At 39.9% G+C, this 16029-nt stretch overlaps 1 protein-coding gene across 1 annotated transcript in view; it reads right to left on the bottom strand.

The window, feature by feature from the left end:
* The window catches only part of LOC108714032 (polycystic kidney disease protein 1-like 2), a 62733-nt gene extending 59900 nt beyond the window's left edge, over window positions 1-2833 (bottom strand). The window contains exon 1 of the mRNA XM_018257873.2: window positions 903-2833. Within this exon, the coding sequence (XP_018113362.1) occupies window positions 903-1185 (283 nt within the window). The 5' untranslated portion in view covers window positions 1186-2833. The remainder of the gene's footprint in view (window positions 1-902) is intronic.
* Window positions 2834-16029: the final 13196 nt, after the last annotated feature.

Here is a 16029-nt window from a genome sequence, read left to right as displayed (position 1 = left end):
ACTATCTAATAGATGTCTTCCTCGTTTTCTTTTTTTACAGATTCTGAAATTTTCTAACCAGTTAGTCTCTACTAAGGGTAAGACGTATATACTATAACTTAGTTTCAATGAAGCTGTATTTATGAATTCATTGCTACCTAGAATAATTCGAATGTGACGTGTGACATTTGCTTTAGTGGAATTAGGCCCTAAGGGGCAGTTTTTCACACTAAACTACTTTTTCAGTGTTTTACTCTTTTGTATTATTTATATGTGTAAATATTATATATTAATTTTTTGTATACACTTTTAGGTATTTATGGGACTGCCACGTTGTATCCAGCATAAAGGACTTCATTATCTTGAATTTTAGCAAAATTGTATATATATTGGATTTTTGCTTACATTGAATCTTCATTGGTGTTTAGGAGGTGGGGGGTGTGTCTACACACCTCGTTGAGGTGATTTAAACGCTGTAATTCACTTATATTACACACTTGAAAAAGGGCAGTTGCGCCCGAAACATGTCGTGTGTGGATTAAAATAAAATTTGGCACATTTGCAGTTATCCTGCGATTTGGTCCTTTGTTCCAGACTACAGATATTGGATTGATATTTTAGGTGCTTGGACGGAGCACCATAGGAACAGTAATAGGATCCACTGCAATCCTCCGTGTGTATCAATCACATTATTGAAACTTTTGTATATAAGTACCATTGACTTATATACAACCTCGGCAGGTCTTTGGACTTTTTTCAGCACCGGGCTTTAATAAATCCAGAACAATTCACATTTTTTTCCCCACTAAAAATTTTATAGTAAAAAAATAAATTTTTAAAAAATGTTTGCATGTGGACTTTAAAAAATAACTCCCTAAATGTTTCTCTATATTTAAAAGACTATCTTAACAATTGTATCTTACCTTGACTGAAGTCATTAACAGGGCTGTAAATAAGTCCAATCCACCATTCTCGATCTTCAGATAAATAGGTTCCTAAAAATTCCTGCGTTTCTTGGTTATCGATGAACACCAGGTGCCCCCCACCTCTTTCACACCAAGTCTGAGCACTGTGAAAGTTGCGCTCAAGTGTGACAAATTCATAACATGAACTGTTAAAAGGGACTTGGTACTTTGAGCAAGGACTGGGGTCTGCATGGCTATATGGAGCAAGGAAACACAAAACTGCTACCCAGAGCCACATCATAATTAGAGAACATAGATGTGATACCTGCAAAAGGCTGCTCTTAACTGAAGGCTGAAAGAAGTGTTCCTAGCAAACATTACAGTGTCACATTGCTCTATATATCACGTATCCAAGCACTATTGTGCTTGGATTATCAAAACGACAGTAGCTGCTACTAAATCACAAATGTAAATATACTTTGCTCAGGACCCAGTCTAAATAAGGCCTGGAAAAGAAACCATTCATATAAAACCTTAACAACATCAGGAAAAACAATAGTCAGATAAATTATACAGATGTGATCACCAAAAACATTGTTCCTGAGAGTAAAGATAAGGTACCAGCCATCCTCTCTAACAGGTGGCGCTTGCAGATAAATATCACTTTGTTTCTCTGGTCTTGCAACATGTTTGGTGAATTCAGCAAAAGGCCATCTGGTACACTTATTGGTCGCTTAATTGCTTCATTTACAAAGAACATACTAGGTCAATGGTTCATTAGTGTGCAGATCAGGACTGGACTAGATGGGAATAGAAAACAATAGTTAATTCTACAAAGTAAAATGTGGAAATGGAAGCTAAAACAGGAGTTAAAAAATATTTGTTTATTCCATTTTAACTGTACATAACATAACCTCGGTAACCATGTAAATAAATAAAATCAGATTATAGTCAGAATAATATACAGAGATATAAATAGATAGACAGGCAGATAGATTTTCAAAACCAAGATCACATACTAATGTTTGGAACATGAGCCAGTGGTCCTGCATAACATAGGCAGAATTAGATTTCTTGGGATTATGCAACCAACAGTGGCAGTTGGCTTTTGTGTTCTGGACTGTAGAGTGTTTAGAGAAGGCAGTATTAGAAGAGGCCCAACTGTTCGTATGATTAGTATGCAGTGACATAGTCTGGCACCAGATTTCCAGGATGATTTTTTTGTAAATATATAAATTTCTTTATTTCACACTTGATTGTTTACACTGTTCCTGTCAAAGGACCACAAGGAATCAAACTATTAAGCAACAAACAGTATCTATATATACAGTATTATTAAAATATTATTATGTAAATCCTGTTTGCACACATTGCTTGTGCTCTATATATGATATACATATATATCAGAGCTGGCCATCATCATTTATTTATATAGCGCTGTCAAGATACGCAGTGCTTTATTATAAGCTAAATCAAAGGGCCTATGAGAAACTCACAATGTGGTAGGTGCTAACGTGTACTGACTATAACAAACAAGGGAAAGTTGTGCTCAATACTAATTTACAAACCATTAAGCGGTGGTGCAATGAGGCTGTGACCACAAAATTCATACAGACAAATGCAATATGTCATCTGTACTTAACCCATTTTCAATACGTTAAGGACATTTTGTGCATTAAGCTACTAAACATGCACCCCCTGAAAGATAACAGGTGTTGTTTGTCCATATATTGCAAAATATTTAAGTTGGCCAGCTACATCAAAGTCACCCCTGGTTTGGTGACCCTGGTCACCATCTGATTTATTAAAAATTCTATTGCTTCATTATACATTTTGCACAGGGGCTAAATTTTACCTTAGCTAGTTACTTGTTGCTTTCAAGGTTAAAACTCACAAATATGGTTGCCCTTTTTTTGGCCACCACTGGAATCCCAGCAAGTAATTTGCAGGTAAAACTTAGTCCCTGTGTAAAATCTATAATGAGGGGATGCATCGAATCCAGGATTCAGTTCGAGATTTCTGCCTTTTTCAGTTGGATTCAGATTTGGCTGGGGGAAGTCAAAAATGTTTTAACTGCACGCTGTGTGCGGTTCTCTTTCCCTTTTCATTTACATATGCAAATTAGGGTTCTGATTCGGTTCGGTAGTCTGCCAAAGGCGCCAAATCTTACACAAAGAATTTGGGATTTGTCAAATCCTAAAGTAGTGAATTTGGTGCATCCCTAACAATGAAGCAATAGAATTCTTAATGTATCAGATGAAAGTTGAGTGTAGGACTGGTCAGACCAGGGATGACTTTGATTTAAGGTGGCCATACACGGGCAGATAAAGCTTCCAATATCGGTCGTTTAGACCAATTTGACAGCTTATCTGCCTGTGTATGGGGGGCTTCCGACGGGTCTTCCCGATCGATATCTGGGCACGATATTGATCGGGAAGATTTGATTTTTACCCGACCGACCCGTCGGAGCCCCTTGGTGTATCGTAATCCGATCGATCGACCATACGGCTGAATGTTCTGATTACCCCCGATATAGCAATGCCGTTTGTGGCATATTGGGGAAAGATCCGCTCGTTTGGCAATGTCGCCAAACGAGCGGATCTTTGAGTCTATGGCCAGCTTTAGTTGCTGGAACAAAATGTCTAAATGTCCTCAATGGGTTGAGTGCAGAGGACTTCTTGTATTTGGCTAATATGTACTGATCTGATCCATGAAACAAATTACCACTAGAATGGTTCTAGAAAAAGCCCTTTGAAGTGATCTAATTACTAAAGAATGTGGGACATCTTGAAGCTTGATAACATAACTTGTCACCAGGCTGCAATGACTTCTTACTGAGATGAATAATCTCAGCTTCATCATGTTCTTTGTACATTTCTTTATGGCCCTGTAAACTTCTTTTTTATCACTTTCCACATTTTTGCACTAATTTTCCTTTATCTTAATGGCTAATATATTATTGCTGCAATTTAGATGGTATCTTAATTGGTAATGTGATAAGTTAGTTGTTGGCTTGTGACATGCTCTTTGATACAGTTACCACCTGTCAGTTTTATCTTACCATTTATCTCCAATGTCAGTGACAAGCCCTGTTCTTTGTGGATTTTAAAGCAAAACATTTCAGTTGAATTTCAAACAAACATTTGTGAAGTTATACCAGTGCTAAAGGGGAAATTCACATTTGAAATAACTTTTAGTTTGTCACAGACCACAGACTCAGCAATTCTGAGCAACTTTTCTGTTAATGTTTATTATTTATTATTTATTTATTGTGTCATTAACATTCAATTCTTTATATTTTCAGTCTGGTTGTTAGGGTTCCATTTTCTGTTATTCAATTTTTTTTTATTGCTTATCCTTGATTCATAATCCTATTCAACTTTTGGGTCAGTAGGATAATTAAGCATTAGAAACCACACAGGGGGTGAAATGCCAGACTTGAAAGATGCAGAACCAAAACTGTAGATATTAAAAAATAAATAAAAATAATGAAAAAGTACAACATGCCTGAGAATATTGTCGCCTACATCATGGTATATATTTCATTGACATTCCTTTGATATGTTAGTGCTTAATTTCTGGGAGGGATCATATTGATCAGATGCTTAAACAGTTATATTTAAAATTTTCAATTGTATCCAATTATAAAATGATTAGCTGGGATTTAATTAATTTGGTAGTATATTTTGATTTCTATGTCTTTGTCCAAGATGTGTCATAAACATATTATCATTCAATGCAGCATATATTTCATAGCAACAAAGCAATATTATGGTTAAAGTTTATATGTTGTATATAATTATCACTGTCTAATGAACCTTTTTAGTAAGTTGTGTGCCCATTGGAAGAAAGCTGTCCAATCTATTTTTTTTCCATTTTTAAATTTGTTTTGTGTTATTTCAAATAGTCGTTTTGTTTCTTTTGTTACTTGCTATGCAATTACTAACCAAACTGCTGAAATAGGACAAAGCCCATAATCAGGATCAGTTCAATGTTCCAGACCAAGGCTGCAATGTACAGTGTTCATGTTATTATTCCACATATGTTTTCTGTTGCACAATTCAAGATAAGGTGACAGTACTCTTCTTTAAAGAGAATACTGTACATAAATATCCAAACTGTGTTTAGGGGGTTATTTACTAAATCTCAAATTTATCAAATGTTTTTATTAAAACAAAGTCAACCTAACTCCCATCATCTAATATAACTCATTTATCAATAGCTGTTGAAAACGTTGGTCTGAAAAAATGCAACAAAATCAGGTGCAATTTGAATCATCTTCACTCTGTCGAACTGTCGCTACTACAACTCTAATTTATCAGATTAGTGGACAGGTTTTAGATGGAGTATTTTCAGATTTGGATTTTTAGCAGCTTTGGGGTATAATAAATCTCTAATAAAAAGAGTTTTCCTCTTTAAAAACTTGACCAGAAAAAACGTGAGCTTTAATAAATAGGCCCCTAGTGTTCTGGCTCCATGTAGTTTCGTTATAAAACGGTATTATATCATTTACACAGTATGTATCTTCACTGTATTTTTGCATGTAAACATATTAATGGAAGTGGCCATGTTTTTTGCTTCTCTTCACACATCCTCTAGGAATATCTAAAGAGAGAAATCTCATCTATTTAAGGTTACTTACTTTCATACACACTTACTTTCATACACACTTACTTTCATACACATAAAATATATATAACAGGTAGACTTTACTGCTATGTGTCATATAATATTAGCTGTTAGCTAATATTATGTGTGATTTTCTTGTCAGAATATTCTACATATTCTGTAATGTATGTCAGCTGTGCTCCTCACAGAAAATTCAAAATTCTTAAAATTGGAGAATTTGTCTGCAGTTGAGTCATTCAGGAAAATGGTTTGTTTTGGTTTATCTCTCCATATGAAAATTCTGCTTTATTAATTCTTACTCAATCTGAGAACTGACCTAGGAAACAGAGAACAGACAGACTGTGCTTCAAGGCCTAATCATGTCTGCCCTCTACTCCTATCCCCCCTCCCCATCTAACATCACTACCAAGTCTAGTATAATATCAAAGTTGAAAATCATAAAAAAAAAAAGAAAAATAAGTAGAGCTGGCTGGTTTAATAAACTAGCACCAATGTTTCTAGAGCTCACCATCAGTTGTTTAAACTGTAATAACATTTGAATTTAGGCATTTTCCAGAAATGGATGACAGCTGCTTTTAATAAATTTCCTTCTTGGGGGGCGTGGCTAGCGCGTGTATGTGACCGCACGCGTTCCTTAACAGCTCCTGATCCGGTGCCGTTCTAAGCTGGACAACAAGCAATCCCAGGGCGCTCAGAAGCGCAAAAAGCAGCCAGGGAATACCGCAGGCATGTCTAGGCGCAGAGCCAAGCAAGCTCCGCTACAACTGACGGCGTTCTATGGGACTCAGCCGAAAGCTTCGCTCCGTGAAGACAGCCAAGATGGCGTCCGCTCCTCGTCTGGCGCATCTTCGCCAGCGCACGCTGATGCTGGTTCAGCGCAACATACAGCTAAGTATGTGGAGGGAGTGCAAGGCATTACAGAGGCCAACCTAAAAGCCATGCTGTCACAACTGAGGGGCGATATTTGCACTGACACTACACGGGCTGTACAGGATTTAAAGGCTGAGTTACAGGCCATAGCTGAGCGCACAGACCACCTGGAGTCCAAGATGGCCGACTTGGTGGAAGTACATAATAATATGGCGGACATGGTAAATAATCATGACCTGGAAATTGAGCGCCTGCAAAATAAAATAGCTGACATGGAAGATCGTTCCAGAAGGAACAATGTCAGGCTCAGGGGCATACCAGAGGAGATATTGCAGCCTCAGCTCTCCCAGTACGCGCAAGACCTTATTCTACATGCTCTTCCTGAGACGCCTGCGGATCAGCTTATTATTGACCGCATACACAGAATTCCTAAGCCCAAAAGTGCGCCGGCCTCAGCGCCTAGAGATGTGATTCTTCGGATACATTTTTATCACGTCAAAGATGACCTGATGCGCTTCACCAGGCAACATACTACTATCCCACAGCCGTATGATAAAATACAGGTTTTCGCAGACCTGTCGGCGGCGACCATGGCGAAAAGGCGTGAGCTTGCACCCATCACTCAAGTGCTTCGCCAAAAGGAGATACCCTACAAATGGGGGTTCCCCACCAAGCTGATTGTACAGTGGCAAAATACTACTAAAATCATCATGTCGGCAGCGGAAGGGAAGGCGGCATTAACCCAGTGGAATATTCCGGTGGCATTACAGCAGGACTCTCGCCACATCCAAGGCAACTTGCATGTAGAAGGCGACTGGAACAAAGTCAAGACCTGATTTGTAAGTCCCACATTGTTCTTTAACCCTTGCCCTGGGTCTCGTTTATTTGATGCCCTTTTAGGCACTGGAGCAGGACTGTGATCTTGCCATCAGATCCGACTCACCCCCCGAGTTCTTTCTCTCGTATTGCTGGACTGTAGGCCGGGAGGCATGATTGCAAACCGAGATTGGTCCACTATGGTGGCCGAATTGTATATATGTTATATTTTGTTTTCTCTTTCTCTTTCATTCTAACCTTCCCTACCCCCTCTCCCCCCCCGGAGACTGGCTCGTTATATGCACTACTGTGGGCATTAATTGCTAGAGGTTCAGCCAAATGTACGCACTGTAGCAGATCAAGTTGTGTAAAATGGGGCTAAAGTGTATTAGTATTAATGCGAAGGGTCTCAATACCCCCAGGAAGCGCTTACTAGCTTTGGCAGAGTGTAGAAAACAGAATGCGGATCTTATCTGGATCCAAGAGACGCACTTTCGGGCAAAAGATCAATGCTCCATAGATAATAAGCATTATAAAATGATTGCTGCAGCGACCTCCTCTACGAAAAAACGAGGAGTAGCAATTCTGGCCAGACGTGCCTTATCTGTTTCTAGTGTACAACATTTGGCTGATCCTCATGGCAGATGTTTGATTGTGATTTGCTGTATCCATCAGCAACAGTACACACTGGTGAATGTATACTCCCCCAATACGGACCAAAATGTTTTTTTAAATCAAGTTTTATCACAGGTCAGCCTCTTAGAGCAGGGCACGGTCATTATAGGTGGGGATTTTAATAATGTGCTTGATCCAGACATGGACAGAACCCCGCGAGCAGCCTTATTACCCCCGCACTACCGTAATATTGTTACCAAAAAATCCATGAGCTTTACTAAACTAATTGCGAAACACAACCTTTATGATATCTGGAGAGTCCATAATCCTACGGTGAAAGATTTTACCTACTACTCCCCTCACCATAACTCTTCTACTAGAATAGATTTATTTTTGACGCACCCGACTACGCTACAGCACACCTCCGACAGTTCCATCCATACTACCACATGGACAGATCACTCAGTCCTTGCATTCACATTGCAGGAAAAATTTCAGTTCGAGACGAGACCGCCCTGGAGATTGAATGACACACTCCTTTCTGATAAGACGATAGCTGACCAAATCGGTACTACTATTGCGGATTTTTTCACTCTGAATGACAATTCCGAGACTACAGACGTCAATCTTTGGTGTACTCACAAAGCGGTACTGAGAGGCCGCTTGATTAGCATTGCCGCTCACAAAATCAAACAATCTAGATTGAAACAAAATCAGCTTTTACGGCAAATACATGACTTAGAACAACAGCAGCGCATTAGGCCCACTTCTGAGGTAAAGGCCCGATTAACCCAACTTAAGGAAGAGGTCAATCTATATATTTTAAGTAAGTGCCAAAATCAGCTAATTAGACTAAAGAGCCTGCATTATGTAATGGGTAATAGAGCTACCTCCATGCTTAAGAATCGCTTGGTACAGCAAACGTTATACCATAGAATAGAGAAAATCCAGACAACATCTCGTGAAGTTCGAATTAACCCCAAAGACATAGCAGATGCATTTGCTGATTTCTATACTGCTCTATATAACCTGAGGGACGACCCAACTATACCTATCCCCACAGAAGCGGACATCCGCGCATTCCTTGAGCGTATGCACTTGCCGGCTGTCTCGAGCTTGGCACTGTCCGCGTTAGACAGGCGCATAGAATCCGAAGAAGTTCGGAAAGTGATTGTCAGTATGCCTCAATCTAAGGCACCCGGCCCAGACGGATTCACAAACAAATATTATAAATCCTACTCTGCGCTCTTGACTCCATATCTCACTAGAGCCTTTAATGATGCAGTCAGCACCGGGAAATTTCCGCAAGAAATGCTAAAGTCGTATATTTCTGCCATCCCTAAGCCAGGGAAGGATGATACCAAATGCCCCAATTACCGCCCAATCTCATTACTGAACGGCGACTTAAAAATATATGCATCTGTCCTTGCAAACAGAATTCAAGCAGTCCTGCCTCAGCTGATTAGCACCGACCAGACAGGGTTTGTTAAAGGACGTCAGCTACATGACAATACCAGGCGACTTATTACTATAATACATCAATTACGTAGACTCAACAAGCCATCTCTCATACTAGCTCTGGACGCCGAAAAGGCATTTGACAGAGTGAATTGGCTGTATCTCAAACTGGTTTTCGAAGAATTTAATTTCCCTCCATTTCTGATATCTGCTATTATGGCCCTCTACTCCAGCCCGACGGCGCAGGTTAATATTCATGGTTTTCTGTCAAATCCCTTCTCCTTATCTAATGGTACCAGGCAAGGGTGCCCCCTTTCACCACTGATATACATCCTGAGCATTGAACCTTTGGCCCAGTTAATAAAGAGCTCACAACGGATTAGAGGGTTGTCACTGGGGCCCCAGGAACACAAAATTCTACTGTTTGCTGATGATATAGCCTTAACGATCACTAACCCCGTCATTGCTTTACAGGAACTGTTTGACTTGATTGGAAAATTTGGTGACTTATCCCACTACAAATTGAACATTGCTAAAACTCAAGCTTTACCGATATGTATGCCTATTGTTGTGGTGGACTTGTTGAGACGCAAATATAGCCTTGATTGGCAGGACACGGCCATTACTTACCTGGGGACAAAAATTACAGCGGATCCCACTCAACTGTACCAGCAGAACTTTGCCCCATTGCTCACAGATACTCAAACCACCCTCCAAACGTGGAAGACCACGTATGTGTCGTGGCTTGGCAGAATTAATGCAGTGAAGATGCTTATTCTACCGCGCATTCTGTATAAGTTTAGGGCACTGCCAATACCCCTTTGCACTCCCTTTTTCCACCAACTCCAGCGGATCTTAAACTTGTTCATCTGGAATTATAAAAGGCCGCGGCTTTCACAAAAAGTGATGCAAGCATCAAAACGGAAAGCTGGCCTGGCCTGCCCTAATGTCCTCACGTACTACAGAGCCATTATTTTAGATCAACTGGCCGATTGGCACTTACCCTCAGGGACGAAACAATGGGTTGACATGGAGAATTGGATATATAAACAGGAATTTGGACATACTGGGCTATCCCACATTTGGACTATGGGAAGACATCACCGCTCAGCAATGGAACATTTGCCGTTGTCGATCACAGCAACTCTTCTCGCTTGGTATGTTGCTAGACCCAATCGTAACTTAACTATCCCACTGTGCAGCCTTGTGCCACTTCACATCTTGGCGGAGTCGGTTCAAGACTTAAATCTCGGACATTGGCTAGACATGGGCATCACGAAAGTGGGTGACCTTTACGACTGTGATGGTTTCCTAACATTCTCTAAGCTCCAAAAGGCTTATGGTCTCTTAGATGTACAATTGTACACATACCTACGTATACGACACTATTTCCAGGCGCATCAATGGTTGGGGAAGCACCGGCCCACCCGGTTTGAGTCTAAATGTTGGACGCCTATATATAAAAATAAAGGCACCTCTATTATATACGATTTATTGCTACAGCATCGTGTGGATGAGGCCCCTGCCGCTCTTGTACAGTGGCAATCGGATTTACAAATACCGTTATCGGTGGACACTTGGAATCGGCTTTTTCGGCAAACCTCTAAGTTTTCGAAAGCACTTAACCACCATGAACTAACATTTAAGATTATGTATAGATGGTATATGACCCCGGATAAGATACAGAGAGCTTTTCCTAATTCATCCAACTTATGCTGGAGATGCCATAGTGCTGTGGGGACAATGTTACATGTTTGGTGGGCCTGCCCACTGGCGCAAAACTACTGGTCCGCCATCCGGGACTATATCCGTCAGCATACGGGCATACTCACCCCGTTTCAACCTGCTCTGTTCTTATTGGGCCTGGGAATTCCCAAGGTGGACCGAAGGGCCAAGAAATGGCTTATCCAAGCACTCCTAGCTAGCAGGAGCCTTTTAGCACGATATTGGAAACAATCTGCCCTGCCTTCCACCCACGAAATATCTAAGGAGGTTGAACGCATCCAATTATACGAGCGAGTATTCTGTTTTTGCCAACAAAAGTCGTTCTGAAATGGATCCAAGGAGATCTGAAACTATCCCCTATGGGTTTTGCTCTACGCTGTGATAATATTGTGGTCATGAGACTTTGTAGGAATATCTTTATGATGTATATGAGGTTCCCAACTGCATTTTTCTTGTATGACTTACTGTGCTTCTGTGTGGCGGCCAGATCTCCTTCCCTCCCTCCCCCCCCCTTTCTTCTCCTTCTCCTTCTCTCTGAAAAATTGGTTGTATGACTGATCAAAAATTGTTAATAAAAAAAAAAAAAAAAAAAATAAATTTCCTTCTTAATTTCTGTCTCTGGGTGTCTTTATCATTGTACATCCATATGCAGCACCGCAAGGTGTATATTAAACTTTTCAGCCTTTTTAAAACCTTAGCAGAGTCCTTCAGGTTCCTTACTTAATTATAAGAAAATACACGGTATAAATACCAAAAACTCCTCAGGATTAATAATTCACTCCTAATCATATTATAGCTATTGTCCACGGTGATCCTCCCTATCCACCCCCAGGAATGGGGAGTAATTAATGTCTAATTTAATAGTGCTTAGAGAAAACAGTGCTTCCATCTGAACATAGATTATACACTTGCTATAATGGTGCAAATTACAATAGATATTTTACAGGCAAGCACCAGAAAATTGAAACCGCCCAGGTGAACTCTGCCACCCAAATTGTTGTTTGCTACACTGCCATTAAATTGCATAATCCATTTCAATAAATAGGCAACAGTGTTTTTCTATACAGTGTACTACAAAATAAAGCCACTTACCAAATATCAGTGTGTCCAACAAAAATGGTTTTCTCATCCGCTGACACGCCTATGATTTCCACTTCAAATTAATGATTCTACTATGTAATGGTTGGCAATTTGCTCTTGGTTCTTTCTCTTTCATAACCAACTGAAAATAAACATCTATTTATCATGGTGGGAAACACAGAAGAAGTAATTTACAACCCACTAGTGCAGCGCAATCGCCATTTTTTTATCCATACTGCAGTGTTTTTCCCATAATTCCAGAATATTTGTAGTTGCCAGCGGGGGATGCATCTTACGCAAATACATCAACACTCACACATTTGATATTGCACTTTGATGGAAATCGTTGCTCTGAATATTCTGGATGGCATCATGTCCAGCACTTTCTGTCAAAATGACGTTTGTGATGATTCATTAGGCTGCATCTATTGACACAGGCTGCTGTAGGAACCCTGAGTCTAACTCCATATTCAGAGCAGGAGGCAGGACACAAGACTGCAGGGAAATTTGCGTAACCACAACTGGACCTGCAGTTGTAATTAACCCAAGGCAGTAACAAATGTTTCTTCTTTTCACAAAGCACCTCACTAACTTTTTGCTCAGACCCAAAGGAATGCTTTATTCTTTAGAAATGAAAGAGGATTGCTGGTTTCCATAAAGGTTCTAAATTTTCCCAGCAAGACAGCAATGATATATGCACATTAACAATATGCAAAGGATAAAACCTTCATTCTCTTCACAGGATGAAATAAAAGTGGAAAACATACCATGCAGTTCAGAAGAAGTGATTCACCAGGTTTACCAAAAGAAAAGCAAGTTTAGAAAAGAAGGCATCTTCATGCATCAAGCTGTAGTGTGTATCGTTATGTTATAAAGTACAGCCTCCCTGTGAATATAAATATCTGGTTTATACAATCACTTCTCTTCATGTGTGAAGAACTCATTTACCTATGTCTAAAGAATACCCAGTTCCATCTACCAGTTTACTGCCATCTTGCCTTCTCTTCTATCCTTGCCTTCTACCAACAAGTGTTTTAGACTATTACCGGTATTTTTCTATTACAGCCCCAATGAAAGTACATTTCACATTTTGCATTCAAGCATGACTCAGAGTACCCAAGGCTATAACTATTGAGGAAGCAGGCAATGCGATCGTTGGGGCCTAGAAGGTATAGGTGAACCAGTAAGATAAATACTAATAATAAATATTGTGAATAATATCATATTTCCAAAGTTTAGAGAGCCTTACAATGATTTTATTGTGGGCCCAGTAACTTTATAGTTATGTTACTAGTTGTACCGCAGGGGCCCAATTCTGACTCTCTCCTTGCCTTGTATCCTCACCCGAAGCAACTTTTAATTTCACCCTAATTTTCTATCTCATCCCCAAATCTCAATCCTAGCAAAATAAGTAGCAAGGAAACATTAACCACTAGTCATATTATTCAGTTCAGCAATAATGGAAAATGTAAATAACTTAATGGATCAACTTACCCAGAATCTGTTTACACTAACTATTGTCTCTAACTTATTGTGATTACACTTACACTAGTACAGTAATCCCCAACCTTTTTTTTACATGTGAGTCACATTCAAATGTAAATATTACTGGGCCCACAGTAGATAATTTTTTAGGACCCAAAATGTCTAGAGGTTGACCTGTTTTATATATGAATTAAGGCCTCATTGGGGCCCCTATACGTCTTGCCCCCCCCTGCAGTTGCAGGGTTTGCTTACTCTGTAGTGATGCCCCTGATTAATAAGTTCCTGTGGTTGCCAAATAATGGAGTATTTAGTAGCCTCTATGTGGACTGGCAGCATACAGGAGGCTCTATTTGTCAGTACATCTGGTTTTATGCAACCAAAGCTTGCCTATAGGCTTGGAATTAAAAAAGAAGCACCTGATATGAGGCCACTGAGAAAAAAAACCAAGGGGTTGGTGAAGCAACATGTTGCTCATGAGTCACTGGTTGGGGATCACTGCTCTAGGTTCATAAAGGTACCACTGTGTTATACAGATTTTAATATATTGTCATCCATATACTCTATTCCAGTGGTCCCCAACCAGTAGCTCGCGAGCAACATGTTGCTCACCGACCCCTTGGATGTTGCTCCCAGTGGCCTCAAAGCAGGTGCTTATTTTTGAATTCCCAGCTTCAAGGCAAGTTTTGGTTGCATAGAAACCAGGTGTTCTGCCAAATAGAGCCTCCTGTAGGCTACCAGTCCATGAAGGGACTACCAAACAGCCAACAACAACCCTTAATTGACATCCCCATGGAATTTTTCATGCTTGTGTTGCTCTCCAACTCTTTTTTACATTCAAATGTGGCTCACGAGTAAAAAAAGGTTGGGGACCCCTGCTCTATTCAGTCCTTACACCTTTGTTCCATTTTGTATCTCTTACAAAACAGTAATCCCATCTCAGGTGCCTTTGATGACTATGTAATAATGATAAGATCGATCACGTCCACATGGAAATATTTAACTAAGACAACAATTAGACTTTGCTTCATCTTTTCTAAGCTGATAGCAGTTAGACTATTCACTGATAGCCATTCTGCATGTGCAAACAGATCTGTCACTGAGGGAATATATGACTGAGCCCGAGTACCATTGGTCTGTGGTGTGATATAATTGTGAGCATCTATCTGAATACATTTGTCACTTAAAGGAGAAGGAAAGCTACGGAAGCATTTTATTGCCAATAGATTAGCTACAACAGTGCAAGCTAGAATGCTATATTTATTCTGTAGAATGTTTTACCATACCTGAGTAAATAGCTCTAGAAACTCTCTGTTTGTTTAGGATAGGAGCTGCAGTATTAACATGGTGTGACATCACTTCCTGCCTGAGTCTCTCCCTGCTCTGGGCTCAGATTACAGTAGAGAAGGGAGGGGGGCGGGGAAAGAGGAGCAAACTGAGCATGCTCTTGCCCAGGGCAATGAGGTTTAAGCTGAAGGCAGGAAGTCTGATTCAGAAGCCCATGTGTACACAATAGAAGGAAAGAAATGCAGTGTTTCTTTTGACAGGGGACTCAGAGCAGCACTACTTTTGGGGTTTACTGGTATATTTAGATGGACCTTTCTGATAAGGCTTACTTAGTTTTAACCTTTCCTTCTCCTTTAATCAAATGCAACTTATGGGCTCCTGGCTAAATTACACTGAACCAGGAACTTTTTCTTGCATCCCATAATGCCTGAGACAGTTAACCCTCATGCTTACATTTTCAGTCCAATGGCAAGGGAGAAGGAGTGGGTCACATCTCAAGTGAAGAGTTCTATGCACTGAAAAAGATACATTTCAAATTAAAGGGGAACTAAACCATAAAAATGAATATGGCTAAAAATGCCATATTTTATGTACTGAACTTGTTGAAAGTTTCAGCTTGTCAATTGCAGCAATGATCCAGGACTTCAGACATGTCACAGGGGTTCACCATCTTGGAAAGTGTCTGCAAGACACACATGCTCAGTGGGCTCTAAACAGCTGTTGAGAAGCTAAGCTTAGGAGTCGGATCAAATTATCAAAATAGAAAATGAGGTTGGCCTGTAATATAAACTGATACTACAAGGCTGAATATTAAATTCTGATGCTAGTTGCATTGGTTTCTGTGCCGACATGTAGTAATTATCTGTATTAATTACTAATCAGCCATATATTGTAACATTTATATACTGTACTGTATATTGTGAGTGGGTCCCTAAGCTCAGTAAGTGACAGCAGCACAGAGCATGTGCAGTGAATCAGCAGAACAGAAGATGAGGAGCTACTTGGGCATCTTTACTGCTAACGGACTGTGGTTGCCTTGGGCTGATACAGAAGCTACTATAAGTAATAGTAACACTCTCAACAGCTACAGCAGAAATTTAAAGACAAATAGAACATGAAAAGATAATCTGGTATATATTTTATATATTTTAGGCTTTTGCTACAGGAGTGGGAAGGAAAGTTG

This window comes from Xenopus laevis, chromosome 4L, assembly GCF_017654675.1.
Source record: "Xenopus laevis strain J_2021 chromosome 4L, Xenopus_laevis_v10.1, whole genome shotgun sequence".
NCBI classification, from domain to species: domain Eukaryota; kingdom Metazoa; phylum Chordata; class Amphibia; order Anura; family Pipidae; genus Xenopus; species Xenopus laevis.
Note: the sequence above shows the minus strand (reverse complement) of the source record. Positions and strands in the feature narration are given on the sequence as shown.